This window comes from Piliocolobus tephrosceles, chromosome 1 (assembly GCF_002776525.5).
Source record: "Piliocolobus tephrosceles isolate RC106 chromosome 1, ASM277652v3, whole genome shotgun sequence".
Classification (NCBI taxonomy): domain Eukaryota; kingdom Metazoa; phylum Chordata; class Mammalia; order Primates; family Cercopithecidae; genus Piliocolobus; species Piliocolobus tephrosceles.
In genome coordinates this window covers 110,825,467-110,841,280 of record NC_045434.1, presented here as the reverse complement: position 1 = coordinate 110,841,280, position 15,814 = coordinate 110,825,467, and the positions used below count along the sequence as shown (strand labels likewise).

Sequence of the window (15,814 nt, the reverse complement as noted above, 5' to 3'; positions counted from 1 at the left end):
GGTGGCTCATGCCTATAATCCAGGCACTTTGGGAGGCCGAGGTGGGCGGATCACGAGGTCAGGAGATCGAGACCATCCTGGCTAACAGGGTGAAACCCCGTCTCTACTGAAAATACAAAAAAGTTAGCCAAGCGTGCTGGCAGGCGCCTATAGTCCCAGCTACTCAGGAGGCTGAGGCAGGAGAATGGCGTGAACCCGGGAGGCAGAGCTTGCAGTGAGCCGAGATCATGCCACTACACTCCTGCCTGGATGACAGAGCAAGACTCTGTCCCAAAAAAACAAAAACAAAAACAAAAAACAAATACCACCACCAACCACCATAATTAGCTGAATTTTAGTTTTCTAATCTGCAATTAAGATATTCATATTTGTCTTTACTCATATAATTACTGTGAGAATAGAATTAGATAATGTAAGTCAAATCATGAAATGACATGCTATAACTGAATCCTACTAAGTACCATGGACTTTACATGCATTGTGTCATGTAATTCACCCAGTACAGAGTGGTGGAAAAAACTGCTGGTTGGCCCCAGTGTCTGCTCTTCTCCTTTTCCTTAGATATAAAACCTCTGTTTTTCAGCTGGGCTAAAATAAATTTAAAAATATACTTCCCAGCCTCCCTTGCAGCTAAATGTAGCCAGATGTCTATGTTTTGGCTAATGAGATATAGGTGGAATTTTAGTGTGTCACTTCCAGCTAGTATTGTAAAAGAAAGCCAGCATGCTGCTGTTCCTCCCCTCTTCCCTGTTGGCTGACTGGAATGCTTATCATGGCTGGAACTTGAGAAGCCATATCAGATCATAATGAAGTAGAAGTGCAGAGGAAGAAAACAGAAGGAAATAATCTGTTCCTTGAAAGTTTTCTGAGTCATTTAGAGGAAGTTGGAGATATTCCTTTACCCTTTGTGAACCGGAAGTATCTGAGACAGGTCTCAGTCAATTAGAAAGTTTATTTTGCCAAGGTTAAGGATGCATGCCCGTGACACAGCCTCAGGAGGTCCTAACAACATGTCCCCAAGGTGGTCAGGGCACAGCTTGCTTTTATACATTTTAGGGCGACATGAGACATCAATCAGTACATGCAAGATGTACATTGGTTTGGTTGGGAAAACTGAGACAGCTTGAAGTGGGGAGGCAGCTTCCAGGTCATAGGTAGATAAGAGACAGATGGTTGCATTCTTCTGAGTTTCTGATTAACCTTCCAAAAGGAAGCAATCAGATATGCATTTATCTTAGTGAGCAGAAGGATGACTTTGAGTTCTGTCTGTCCTTTGTCCGCAAGGAATTTCCCTGTGGACAAATTGTGAGTGAGGTATGTAGCTTTTTTATCTTAGTAGCTATCTTCTTTTAGGAATAGAATGGGAGGCAGGTTTGCCCTAAGCAGTTCCAAGCTTGATTTTTCCCTTTGGCTTAGTGATTTGGGGATCCCACGATTTATTTTCCTTTCATACCTTAAGTATTTCAGCATGTATTTCTGACCTTAAAGGCATTATCTTAATAACCCCAGAACACTGATCAAAATCAGGAACTATAACATTGGTACATTACTATTAACTAATTCATAATACATATTCAAATTGTATTAATTGTCCCAGTATGGGCTGAGCATCCTTAACATGAAATTTCAAATGCTCCCAAACCCAAAACTTTTTGAGTACTGACATGAAGCTGCAAGTGGAAATTTCCACAAATAAACATTAACACAGACGTGGTTTCATGCACAAAATTATTATTATTTTATTATTATTTTTTGAGACGAAGTTTTACTGTACTGCCCAGGCTGGAGCGCAGTGGCACCATCTTGGCTCACTGCAACCTCCATCTCCCAGGTTCAAGCGACTCTCCTGTCTCAGCCCTCTAAGCAGCTGGGATTACAGGCACACACCACCATGCCTGGCTAATTTTTGTATTTTTAGTACAGATGGGGTTTCACCATGTTGGCCAGGCTGGTCTTGAACTCCTGACCTCAGGTGATCTGCCCGCCTTGGCCTCCCAAAGTGCTGGGATTACAGGTGTGAGCCACCATGCCTAGACAAAATTATTTAAAATACTGTATAAAATTATCTTCAAGCAATAAGGTATATATGAAACATAAATGAATTTCATGTTTAGGCTTGGGTCCCATCCCCAAGATATCTCATTATGTATATGCAAATATTTCAAAATCCAGAAAAAAAAAATCTGAAATACTTCTGGACCCAAGCATTTTGGATAAGAGATACTCCATCTGTTTTGTGCTTTATAGCTTCTTTTCCCATCTAGGATATAAGGTAGCATTAGGCATTGATTTTATTGACATGTCTCTCTTTTACTCTGGAAGAAATTCAACTTCTATAATTAAAAACTTGATAGCTAACTGGAATAAAGTGAATTTTCTTAAGGTAAGGATAATAAGAGAACAAACAAAATGTGTAATAAACATCATCTTAAATGGAGAAACATTAGAAGTACTCCTTTTAAAATCAGGAATAATAGGCCAGGCGCAGTGGCTCACACCTGTAATCCCAGCACTTTGGGAGGCCGAGGCGGATGGATCACCTGAGGTCAGGAGTTTGAGACCAGCCTGACCAAAGTGGTGAAACCCCGTCTCTACTAATGTAGCAGGACGAGCCACAGACAAAACCCCTCAGACACTGGGTTAAAGAAGGAAGATGTTTTATTTGGCTGGGAGCGTCAGTAGAATTGCGTCTCAAGAACCGAGCTCCCGGAAGAAAGATTTCCTGGCCATTTTAAGGGCTTACAACTCTAAGGGGTCCACGTGAAAAGGTCGTGATAGATTGAGCAAGCATGGGGTATGTGACTATGTCCACATACATTAGTGGGGGGAGTAAGTAAGGCAAGTATTTCTCCATACCGTTGTCTGTGATCTCTAGACAGCATGAGTGGTTAGGGTAGGGGGGTAATCTTTTTTTTTTTTTTTTTTAAGATGGAGTCTCGCTGTGTCACCCAGGCTGCAGTGCAGTGGCACAATCTTGGCTCACTGCAAGCTCTGCCTCCCGGGTTCATGCCATTCTCCTGCCTCAGCCCCCTGAGTAGCTGGGACTACAGGTGCCCGCCACCACGCCCAGGTAATTTTTTTGTATTTTTAGTAGAGACAGGGTTTCACTGTGTTAGCCAGGATGGTTTTAATCTCCTGACCTCTTGATCCGCCCGCCTCGGCCTCCCAAAATGTTGTGATTACAGGCATGAGCCACCACGCCCGGCCAGGGTGAGGGTTAATCTTTAACCTATAGGCCTGGCCAATGGCACTGCTCAGTCTGTTATTTTTTAGTTTTTACTTCCTCCTTTTCTTTGGAGACAGGGGACAGTAGGAGAAATGGCCTCTCTCCTCACTAAAAATACAAAAAATTAGCCAGGCGTGGTGGCACACGCCTATAATCCCAGTTACTCAGGAGGCTGAGGCAGGGGAATCATCAGAACCCAGGAGGCAGAGGTTGCAGTGAGCCAAGATTGTGCCATTGCACTCCAGCCTGGGCAACAAGAGTGAAACTGTCTCAAAAAATAAATAAATAAACAAAAAATAAAAATAAAATAAGGAATAATAATTCTTACCATCAATCTTTCTATGTAACATTATATCAAAGATTCTATCAATCAAAGTCAGCACAGTAACACCAGAAAAGCAAAATCATAAGGATTAGAAAGGAAGAAATACTCTTACTATTTGTAGATGATATGACTGCCTACATAAAAAACTAAAAGGGGGTCAGGCACAATGGCTCATGCTTGTAATCCCAACACTTTGGGAAGCCAAGGTGGGGAGATCGCTTGAGCCCAGGAATTCGAGATCAGCCTGGGCAATACGGTGAAACCTCATCTCTACTAAAAATATAAAAACTGAGGTGAGAGGATCACCTAAGCCCAGGGAGGTCGAGGCTGCAGTCAGCCGGGATCATACCATTGCACTCCAGCCTGGGCAACAGAGTGAGACCCTCTCTCAAAAAAAAAAAAAAAAAAAAAAGGAAATTTAGCAAGGGGCTGTATTTCGAATCCTGACAACAGACAAATAAAAAGCATAATTTAATTTAAAAAGACACCGTTACCAATAGTAACAAACCATACTAAAAGAGATGCAAGAGTACTCATCAAGTGTACAAATTTTGCTGAAGGAAATGAGATAAGACCCAATTAAATGAAAAAATATCCATATTCACTGAAATACATTTTTAATAAGGAAAAATAATTTTTTTATAGGGAGACTTTTTTTTGCCTTTTTCTTTCCTTTTTGTGGAGAATGGGGTCTCGCTATGTTGCCCAGGCAGGTCTCAAACTCCTGGGCTCAAGCTATCCTCCCACCTCTGCCTCTCTAAGTGCCGGGATTACAGGTGTGAGCCACTCTGCCTTATAATTTATAAGAAAGAACAAAAATTTCATATAGTCAAATACTGGTGGCAGGGTTGGGGAAAGTGATGAGGATTTCTTAGACAAGATACAGAAAGTGCTAACTATAAAATGTTGATAGATTCAATCTTATTTAAATTAAGAATTTGTTTCTTAAAAATCAGCTTAAATTGTGTGAAAAGATAAGCCACAACTAGAAAAAGATATTTGCCATACATACACTCTATGAAGGATTAGGATCAAGAACATGTGAAAAACTCATATGCCTATAAGAAACATACAATTCAATAGAGGAGCAAAATACATGAATAGATATTTCATAGATGAAGAAATATATATGGCCAGTAAATTTATAAAGAGATATGCAACCTCACTAGTAACCAAGGAAATAAAATATCAAAACCACAGAGACATGCTATTTTATGTCCATTTGATTAAAAAAAGTTATAAAATGTTAGTGACATGGATCAATAAGATCTCTTACACACTACTGATGAGATTGTAAATTGCTAACACTACTTTAGAAAACAATTTGACATTATCCTGTGAAACTGGACATTCAATATAACCTTTTTTTTTTTTAAGAGACAGGGAGGGTTTCACTATATTACCCAGGCTGACCTCCTGGGCTCAAGTGATCTGTCCACCTTAGCCTCCTGAGTAGCTGGGATTACAGGCCAGCTTCAATATAACTTTTTAATCCAGTAATTCCACTCCTAGGTATCCTTCACCTCCCACCTCTCCATCCTATCCCAGGGGAATTCTTGCATGTGTGCCTCAGGACATATGAATAAGAATCTTCATCATAGCACTGTGTTAGGCCATTCTGCGTTGCTATAAAGGAATACACAAGACTGGGGTAATTTATAAAGAAAAGATGTTTTAACTGGCTCACAGTTCTGCAGGCTGTACAGGAAGCATGGTGCTGACATCTGCTCAGCTTCTGGTGAGGCCTTGGGCTGCTTACAATCATGGCAGAAGGCAAAGGGGGAGCCAGTATATCACATAGTGAGAGTGGGAATGAGAGAGAGTGGAGTGACATATACTTTTAAACAACCAGAACTCTGGAGAACTCACTCACTATCACGAGGACAGCACCAAGCCATGAAGGATCCTCCCCCATGATCCAAATGCCTCTCACCAGGCCCCACGACCAACACTGAAGATAACATTTCAACATGAGATTAGAGGGGACAACATTCAAACTATATCAAGCACTCTTCAAAATAGCACAAAAAGTAGAACATATTCATAGCCCAAATCAAAAGAAGAATGGATATATACGTAGTAGTATATTCGATATAATGGAATATTTTACAACAATGGAAATAACTATAGCTACTATATATGATAACATGGAAGAATCATAGTAACACAATAAATGAAAAATGGAAATCTCAGAAAATTATATATAGTATGTTGTTCGAATACAAGTTTGTATAAAGTTCAAAAACAACCAAAATGAAAATAATATACTTTTAAAGTATATTAAAGTATATTTTAAAGTATGTGTGTGCACACATGTGCAAGCACACGCACATATGAATTCTTTAAAATTCTTTTAAAAATTCTTTTACAAGGCAAGGATTGTTAAATGCTAGATTCAGGATATCGATGAAAGTGGGCAGTAGACAGGATAGAGGAGCAGCATTTAGGTAGATGTAAATTACTGGTCATTTTCCATTTGTTTGAGTGCCGGATTGAGTGCTGGGTTCATGGATATTCATTATGTTATTAATAAATAATAAATGTTGAAGGGCCCATACATGGACCATTGATGATTGTATACCATGAATTAAGGATTACTATTAATCCAGTTCTATGTGCCCAAGTTCAAAGAGAAAATATATTAATAATAGCAATCATTTATATAGTGCTTACCATGTGCCAGGCACTGTTCTAAGCTCTTTATATGGTTTAACCCATTTAATCTTCCCAGTGAGGAGAAAACCAAGGCCCAGAGAGGTTACCAGTAACTCGTCTGAGGCCCATAGCAGAGCTGGGATTTAATCCAGGCTGGCAGGCTCCAGAGTGTGTACTCTTAATCATTACCCTATAAGGTGTCTAAATAAATAAAAGAGATAATTATATTAGGACTTAGTCATGAAGAAGTTATAGCAGAGTGCTTTCTATAAAAATATTAAGGGAGAAACCACATGGACAGCTCTGTAAGGATGCTAAAAGCCCCTGAATTGTATTACTTTGGATGGGTAAACTTTATGGTATATAAATTATATCTTAATAAAGCTGTTAAAAAAAAAAACCTCACAGACCACAAATAGTGATTTTGTAACACAAACTGGTCCTGAATGATTGTTTGCTACTTTTGGGATTTAATATTTGCCTAAGGGTAAAAAGATACACTTTTTCTGCAGACCAAACAAAATAAACCTCACTGTCAAGACACTACTCACTTTATGGAGGAAGATGAAATAGAAAATTTTAATCTGCTATTATCGGTGGGAAAAAAATTTTCAATTCCCAGCTTTAGCCTCTTTTTTGCATCTGCCAGGAAATTGGATGGCTCTCAACTCCCAAGATAAATTTCATATTGCAGTTGTAATTGTGTGTATATTGAGATATACAAACAATAAAACCTAGGAAAGATGAGGGTGGAAAGAAGACATTTGACTGAAAACATACACATAAGTTTAAGATGCCAGTATGTTTTCAATCTTTATTATGCTTAATTTATATACCATAAAGTTTATGCATTTAAAGTATACAATTCTAAAATTAGCTGGGTGTGGTTGTGCATACCTGTATCCCAGCTACTTCAGAGGGTGAGGCAGGAGAATCCCTTCAGCCCGGGAGGTGGAGTCTTCAGTGAGCCAAGATTGCACCACTGCACTCCAGCCTAGGCAACTGAGCAACACTCCGTCAAATTAATTAATTAATTAATTCAATAAAGTATACAATTCAGTAGTTTTTTAGTATCCTTACAGAGCTGCTGTGATGCTCAGGGAATCTGCTGGTAACTTAACTCTGTTTTCTTTTTTTTTTTTTTTTTGAGACGGAGTCTTGATCTGTCGTCCAGGCTGGAGTGCTATGGTGCCATTTCAGCTCACTGCAACCTCTGTTTCCTGGGTTCAAGCGATTTTCCTGCCTTAGCCTCCCGAGTAGCTGGGATCACAGGCGTCTACTACCACGCCTGGCTAATCTTTGAATTTTTAGTAGAGACACGGGGTGGGGTTTCACCATATTGGCCATGCTGATCTCCAACTCCTGACCTCAAGTGATACACCTGTCTTAGTTTTCCAAAGTGCTGGGATTACAGGCGTCCTAAGCCACTTTGTCCAGCCCTGTTTTCATGACCACCGAAGATCCTCCTCACCTAGATCAGCTCTCCTCCCAAATCTGGCCACTGATCACAAAGAGATCAAATGAAAGCTCGGGTTGCACCTTAACAATTCCATCATCAACAGCAAAAGAAGGGTTCAAAGTCCTGGCCAACTAAACCATGGGTCACTTTTATCCACTTTTACATATGTGCCCTCTCTAAAGCACGTATGTAAACAGAGGATAAAATCTAACTTGGTCGGGTACTGTGGCTCACATCTGTAATTCCAGCACTTTGGGGAGGCTGAGATAGGAGGATCACTTGAGGCCAGGAGTTTGAGACACGCCTGGGCAACATGGCTAGACCGCATTGCTACAAAAAATTTAAAAATTAGCTGTGTGGTGGTGTGTGCCTGTGGTCCTACCTACATGGGAGGCTGAATCGGGAAGATTGCTTGAGCCCAGGAATTTGAGGTTGCAGTGAGTTATGATTGCACCATTACACTCCAGCCTGGGTGACACAGCAAGTCCCTGTCTCTAAGACTAAAACTAAAACTAAAACTAAAACAAAAGAACATAAAAGAAAAGAAAAACTCACTAAGCAGCTTTATGCTTTAAAGCAGGAGTTCCCAGACCCCAGGCTGTGGACCAGTAATGGTCAGTTGCCTGTTAGGACGTGGCTGCACAGCAGGTGAGGGGCAGGGGAGGGAGCATTACTGCCTGAGCTCCACCACCTGACAGATCAGCAGAGGCATTAGATTCTCAGAGAAGGGCTAACCCTACTGTGAATGGAGTATGTGATGGATGTGGGTTGTGTGTTCCTTATGAGAATCTAATGCCCGATGATCTGAGGTGGAACAGTTCCATGAAACTGGTCCCTGGTGCCAAAAAGATTGGGGACCACTGCTTTAAAGAACACAAAGGATTTTCAGGTAGTATCTGCTGGGAGCCAGGGAATGGGGTAATTTTGGGGGCAAGAACACAAAAGAAATGAAAACAAATCATTTAACTACAGCATGGATCCAACTTATGTCATTATTCAGTTGTTGTGGAAACACACACACATGTACACACATACACATCACAGGCAATATTTTGGCTGTTACTGTAATGGAATCTAGGCCTTTTCCATTTAAGCATAACGCTTACTAGTCCTCTTGGCTCCAGGCAGATTTCCAGTCCCCCTCGGCAAGCCTTTGTACTATAGCCAGCTGCAGGCAGTAGCTTCCATCAAGCTCCCTGATATTTGAAGTGGCAAGCCACTAAGCTTGGCATGCCTCTGGTGCATGTTCACGCAGACTGGGTGTCTGCTTGTCTCCCTGAATTATTTCTCTCAAATCTTGTGCTCCCTCAACCCCTATCATGAGGTCTGGAAAACTACTGATTTGGTCATTATCTTTTTCTTTGATCAGTGAGTCACCTTAGCAGGTCAATTAAGGTTAAAAAGTCACTCTGGTGCCTGGTTTATTATCTCGATTGGCTGTTATATTGAGTAATCAGATAATGGCTTAACTTCAATTTCCATTTGTGGTCTATTAATATAACCTTGAAACATTTAAACCCAGGTAAAACTTTTTCTTTTATTTCATGCTTTTACAAATAATATGTTCATGTATTTTGTATCCTCCAGCATCCAGATTTTTATCTTTCAATACCATTTCCCACTAAAAGGAACCAGAGCTCTCTGGAGAAATGGCTGACTCCACAACTGGGGCAGGAAAATTATATCAGGTAAGTTTGTTAGAAAACAATGGAGAAAGGAAGAGTGGGAAGAGTGATGCAGATGAAACAAGATTCATATGATTTGATAATTGTTGAAATAGGGTGTTGGGTACACATGGGAGTTCTTTATAGTATTCTTTTATATATTTTAAACTTTTTCCATAAAAACAGTTTAAGGAAAGTTAAAAATGTTATTTTTTAAACTGAAGGAGTAATAGCGCGCCCTTTGTAGAAACAAAAGATTTCTACAAAGAAAAGTGAAGTCTCCCTCCTACTCCAGACCCTCACACCCCTCCTCAGGGCAATCCTAGGAACAATTTCCCATGTAGTTGTCAAGAAAGTTTCCACGAAAATATTTTTAAATGTACGTACTCATAAAATACAAATATTTTTAAAACCACAAATGGTAGTGTATTATACACGTTATTTTATGCCTTCTGAAGTTTTATTTCCTATTTTAATACAATGAATATGTCTACACATTACAATATTGTGGATTTTTATGCTTTACAATTGAGCTTCTTCCTTCAAGTTTCTTTGATTTATTCAAGAGATAAAAGGCCTACAGCTTCACATTCCTCAGGATTATTTACAAAAAGAAGGATGGCTCAGCCAAGGCTAAATTTAGGTTATAGTTCCTTAACTAATATTAACAGTTTTCAAGTTTAGGTTTCAGCTTTTGGGACATTACTGTTACCCTGAAAAATGTCATGTTTAAAAACACCTCACACCCTCTACTATAGATTGGGAAATAGGCTTGAGGACGGGATCAATATAACCTCCGCCCCGGCGCATACCCGGGAGAGTTGCAGACGGTCTAAAGGATGTGGTGACCTCAGCGCTGCGTCCCTGCAGCAACCGGCGATGCTGGGGCACAGGCCATAACCCCCTAAGCTCGGCATCGCCTGCACCTCTCACAGGTGCTCTGTCCGCCACAGTAACGCTCTATGGAAATTAAAGTTGTAAGGCGAACGACTGAAGGAGCCAAACGAGGTGGATCCGGAGCGGCCACAAGGTGCTTGTGCTGCTGGCTTTTAACACACAGTAAGACGAGTGCCAAGGGATACAAAAAGCCACAGGGGGAATAAAAAACGACATATCTGCATGGAGCCTAAATTTAGCTTGATGATTTTCAGGGAAAAAGCATTACATATTAAAAACAAACATTGCTATTTTACGGGAATACCGGATTTAAAAATCCACACAACATAAAATAGGCAGCCCAAAGACACGTCCCGCGGTGTCCTGACAGTTCCGGCTCCGCCCGCGGGCCACGAGGCGGGGAACGACGGTCACTCCCCTCGGTTGTCCAGAGTACTTGGGCGGCAACGGGGAGCGCCCGGGAGAGACAGGCTTCTGGACGAGGGCTGCGTCTTAGCCGCTTTGCTTAGCTCTCAAGGTCCCGCGTGTTACGTGTTAGCACCGCCCCGGGGCGTCAGCGTGACCCGGAGCTGCAGGAACCGTGAACTCCCTGCCCCGCGGGCCCGGGTGACCGCGGGCATCGCTCTCCCGCGCGCAGGGGGCGGGGCTTCCCCCGGCTGTGCACTCAGCTACCACAGCGACATAAGATGGTGTCCGCTAGGCGTCCCAGGACGGCTTCCTGAGGGACTGGAGGGCCCCGACAGCCGGAGAGTCTGCCCCGCCCCTTGATCGGCACAGGTAGGACGGCGGGGAGCTCAGAAGTTTCGTACTCCAAGGGCCGAAGCACAGCCAAATACCCCACGGAACTTAACAAATGTTTGTGGGGAGAACGCCAAAAACGCGGGGAGGCGTAGCTGGCGCACAGTCACCCTCTCGCGACATCTAAGTGACGTCGCATAGCAAGCACGTGTTCTAGTCTTTCACCTTCAGCCAGCCTCCTCCGTTATACGGGCCTACCCCCTTTAAGCGAGTGATGGACACTTATTTCAGCCTATCAACTTCCTTGCAGACATCCAATCAGATTTAAACTTCTTTTAGCCGCCGGAGGAGTTGGAAAAAGGGGGTCGAAAGAGGGAGCTCACCGTCTCTCGCGATATCGTTGTGAGCCTGCCTCTCGAAAAAACGCCGAAACTTGGCCCCACCTCCCAAATAGTGGTTTAAAGGACGGGTTTATAAGCCAATGAAAGGGATGAGGAGGAGGGGTTGCTGCTTTCACTGAGCAAGAAGTACCGTTACAGGGCAGACTTTTTGTCCAATCAACACAGCTACACTTTGGGTCACGTGACCGCAGAGTGCGAGGGGCGGAGCTACAGCCTGGCGCGAGGAACCGTTAAGATCGACAACAAATGTAACCAATGAGGTACTCTGACTAGGGGGTTGGGAACCCAATAACAGTGGTTGGGCGGGCGCCTTCCTGGAGCGCGGGGAGATGTAAAGATAGACAAATAATTTTCCCAATGAGACTGTAGAAGAGAGAGCTAATTGGCCAATGAGGAATGCGGGGCGGGATCCTGTGCCGCGGCGGAGTCCAAGATGGCGGCGTGCGGTTCCGCTGTGTGAAACGAGCGCGGGGCGGCGGGTTGATCAGCTCCGCGGAGACGACCTCCGACGACCCGCAACAATGAAGGGAAAAGAGCGCTCGCCAGTCAAGGCCAAACGCTCCCGTGGTGGTGAGGACTCGACTTCCCGCGGAGAGCGGAGCAAGAAGTTAGGGGGCTCTGGTGGCAGCAATGGGAGCAGCAGCGGAAAGACCGATAGCGGCGGCGGGTCGCGGCGGAGTCTCCACCTGGACAAGTCCAGCAGTCGAGGTGGCAGCCGCGAGTATGACACCGGTGGGGGCAGCTCCAGTAGCCGCTTGCATAGTTATAGCTCCCCGAGCACCAAAAATTCTTCGGGCGGGGGCGAGTCGCGCAGCAGCTCCCGGGGTGGAGGCGGGGAGTCACGTTCCTCTGGGGCCGCCTCCTCAGCTCCCGGCGGCGGGGACGGCGCGGAATACAAGACTCTGAAGATAAGCGAGTTGGGGTCCCAGCTTAGTGACGAAGCGGTGGAGGACGGCCTGTTTCATGAGTTCAAACGTTTCGGTGATGTAAGTGTCAAAATCAGTCATCTGTCGGGTTCTGGCAGCGGGGATGAGCGGGTAGCCTTTGTGAACTTCCGGCGGCCAGAGGACGCGCGGGCGGCCAAGCATGCCAGAGGCCGCCTGGTGCTCTATGACCGGCCTCTGAAGATAGAAGCTGTGTATGTGAGCCGGCGCCGCAGCCGCTCCCCTTTAGACAAAGATACTTATCCTCCATCAGCCAGCGTGGTCGGGGCCTCTGTAGGTGGTCACCGGCACCCCCCTGGAGGTGGTGGAGGCCAGAGATCACTTTCCCCTGGTGGCGCTGCTTTGGGATACAGAGACTACCGGCTGCAGCAGTTGGCCCTTGGCCGCCTGCCCCCTCCACCTCCGCCACCATTGCCTCGAGAGCTGGAGAGAGAAAGAGACTACCCGTTCTATGAGAGAGTGCGCCCTGCATACAGTCTTGAGCCAAGGGTTGGAGCTGGAGCAGGTGCTGCTCCTTTCAGAGAAGTGGATGAGATTTCACCTGAGGATGATCAGCGAGCTAACCGGACGCTTTTCTTGGGCAACCTAGACATCACTGTAACGGAGAGTGATCTAAGAAGGGCGTTTGATCGCTTTGGAGTCATCACAGAAGTAGATATCAAGAGGCCTTCTCGCGGCCAGACTAGTACTTACGGCTTTCTCAAATTTGAGAACTTAGATATGTCTCACCGGGCCAAATTAGCAATGTCCGGCAAAATTATAATTCGGAATCCTATCAAAATTGGTTATGGTAAAGCTACACCCACCACCCGCCTCTGGGTGGGAGGCCTGGGACCTTGGGTTCCTCTTGCTGCCCTGGCACGAGAATTTGATCGATTTGGCACCATACGCACCATAGACTACCGAAAAGGTGATAGTTGGGCGTATATCCAGTATGAAAGCCTGGATGCAGCGCATGCTGCCTGGACCCATATGCGGGGCTTCCCACTTGGTGGCCCAGATCGACGCCTTAGAGTAGACTTTGCCGACACCGAACATCGTTATCAGCAGCAGTATCTGCAGCCTCTGCCCTTGACTCATTATGAGCTGGTGACAGATGCTTTTGGACATCGGGCACCTGACCCTTTGAGGGGTGCTCGGGATAGGACACCACCCTTACTATACAGAGATCGTGATAGGGACCTTTATCCTGACTCTGATTGGGTGCCACCCCCACCCCCAGTCCGAGAACGTAGCACTCGGACTGCAGCTACTTCTGTGCCTGCTTACGAGCCACTGGATAGCCTTGATCGCAGGCGGGATGGTTGGTCCTTGGACCGGGACAGAGGTGATCGAGATCTGCCCAGCAGCAGAGACCAGCCTAGGAAGCGAAGGCTGCCTGAGGAGAGTGGAGGACGTCATCTGGATAGGTCTCCTGAGAGTGACCGCCCACGAAAACGTCACTGCGCTCCTTCTCCTGACCGCAGTCCAGAATTGAGCAGTAGCCGGGATCGTTACAACAGCGACAATGATCGATCTTCCCGTCTTCTCTTGGAAAGGCCCTCTCCAATCAGAGACAGACGAGGTAGTTTGGAGAAGAGTCAGGGTGACAAGCGAGACCGTAAAAACTCTGCATCAGCTGAACGAGATAGGAAGCACCGGACAACTGCTCCCACTGAGGGAAAAAGCCCTCTGAAAAAAGAAGACCGCTCTGATGGGAGTGCACCTAGCACCAGCACTGCTTCCTGCAAGCTGAAGTCCCCGTCTCAGAAACAGGATGGGGGGACAGCCTCTGCGGCAGCAGCCTCTCCCAAACTCTGTTTGGCCTGGCAGGGCATGCTTCTACTGAAGAACAGCAACTTTCCTTCCAACATGCATCTGTTGCAGGGTGACCTCCAAGTGGCTAGTAGTCTTCTTGTGGAGGGTTCAACTGGAGGCAAAGTGGCCCAGCTCAAGATCACTCAGCGGCTCCGTTTGGACCAGCCCAAGTTGGATGAAGTAACTCGACGCATCAAAGTAGCAGGGCCCAATGGTTATGCCATTCTTCTGGCTGTGCCTGGAAGTTCTGACAGCCGGTCCTCCTCTTCCTCAGCTGCATCAGACACTGCCACTTCTACTCAGAGGCCACTTAGGAACCTTGTGTCCTATTTAAAGCAAAAGCAGGCAGCCGGGGTGATCAGCCTCCCTGTGGGGGGCAACAAAGACAAGGAAAACACCGGGGTCCTTCATGCCTTCCCACCTTGTGAGTTCTCCCAGCAGTTCCTGGATTCCCCTGCAAAGGCACTGGCCAAATCTGAAGAAGATTACCTGGTCATGATCATTGTCCGTGGTGCGTCCTAAAGTCCATGTGTAACTTGTATTTACTACTTTGACATGGTTCCTGTTTTGTGATGTGTAATGGGATACAGCATCAGATGCAATTTTCTTTTTAGTTGTTAGTTGTAGCATTTTCTTTTTTATATTTTTATAAACGTCTTTAAAATAGAAATCAGGACAGTTTAGCTATTTTTTTGTTTGTTTAGCTATTATTTTAAGTGAAAGGGATGCCCTAAAGGTAGCAGGCAGACAGATTTGCTTTAATTAGGAGTTCCTACCCTTATGAGTAATTTTTTTCCTCTATTCAGTTTTTTTTTTTTTTAATCTTGAACCTAAAAAATCCTCTGAGTTACAAAACCAAAATTTTGAAAAGTCAGAATTTGGAGAAAGGAGTCCACTGACCATATAAAGAGAGTAATAGCCACCTAAAAATGACTCGATCGGTGTGTAGGTAAATAATTCTTTTACCAGAAATGTGTGTGACTGAAATTTGATCAGGGATCTCAAAGATATGCTGGTAAATTGTTTAGCAATGTAATTATTTTAATCAGGTATTTGAGTATTTCTTAAGATACAGCTTATTCCCAGAGAATTTGCTTTAACATGCATTTTTAAAATCATTTGTTCTAGAGTTCTGTATCCCGTGTATGCACTTTTGGTTTGTAGCAGTAACTGTTCAGTAAAAATTAAGGACTCTGTTACAAACCGTATATGTCTTACGCTTACACTAGTGTGCAAGAAGTGAGTAGGTGCTTTTAAAATCAGAATTCTTTGGTCAGTTATTGGTGTGTGGTGATGTTTTTACTGACTTTTTCAGAGAGGTGTAGCAGGTACAGTTCTAATTGTGCATATTTCAAAACTGTTCTTCATCAAAGATGAGTTTTTGATTTTGTATCCATTCAAATTTCTGGTTTCAATAATAGAAAGAAGAGTTGTCTGCAGGCTCATAGTCATCTTTTATTTCAGTGGGCATTTAAATCAGCCATATTTGGATTGCAGACTTTCTTAAAAAGTCTTCATAAAATGCCTTTGACGTGCTCTCTTAAAATTTTGCTTGTCTTTTTATTTTCGTATTTAAACAGTAGTGACATTACATTATTGGAAATGTTTTGAACATCTTGGAAATTTTATGTTTAGTATTCTCACTGCTGTCCAGCTACAGAATTGAAATGTCAGTGTAGGAAAATCTTTTTTTATTTTTTATTTTCCC

The 15,814-nt window shown here is 44.0% G+C and overlaps 1 protein-coding gene across 2 annotated transcripts in view; it reads left to right on the top strand.

Moving 5' to 3' along the window:
• Positions 1-9,773: 9,773 nt before the first annotated feature.
• RBM15 (RNA binding motif protein 15) overlaps positions 9,774-15,814 on the top strand; it is a 35,824-nt gene continuing 29,783 nt past the window's right edge. For both annotated transcript variants that reach the window (XM_023232508.1, XM_023232507.1), the window contains exon 1: positions 9,774-14,617. In XM_023232508.1, the coding sequence (XP_023088276.1) occupies positions 11,755-14,617 (2,863 nt within the window). In that variant the 5' untranslated portion in view covers positions 9,774-11,754. The remainder of the gene's footprint in view (positions 14,618-15,814) is intronic.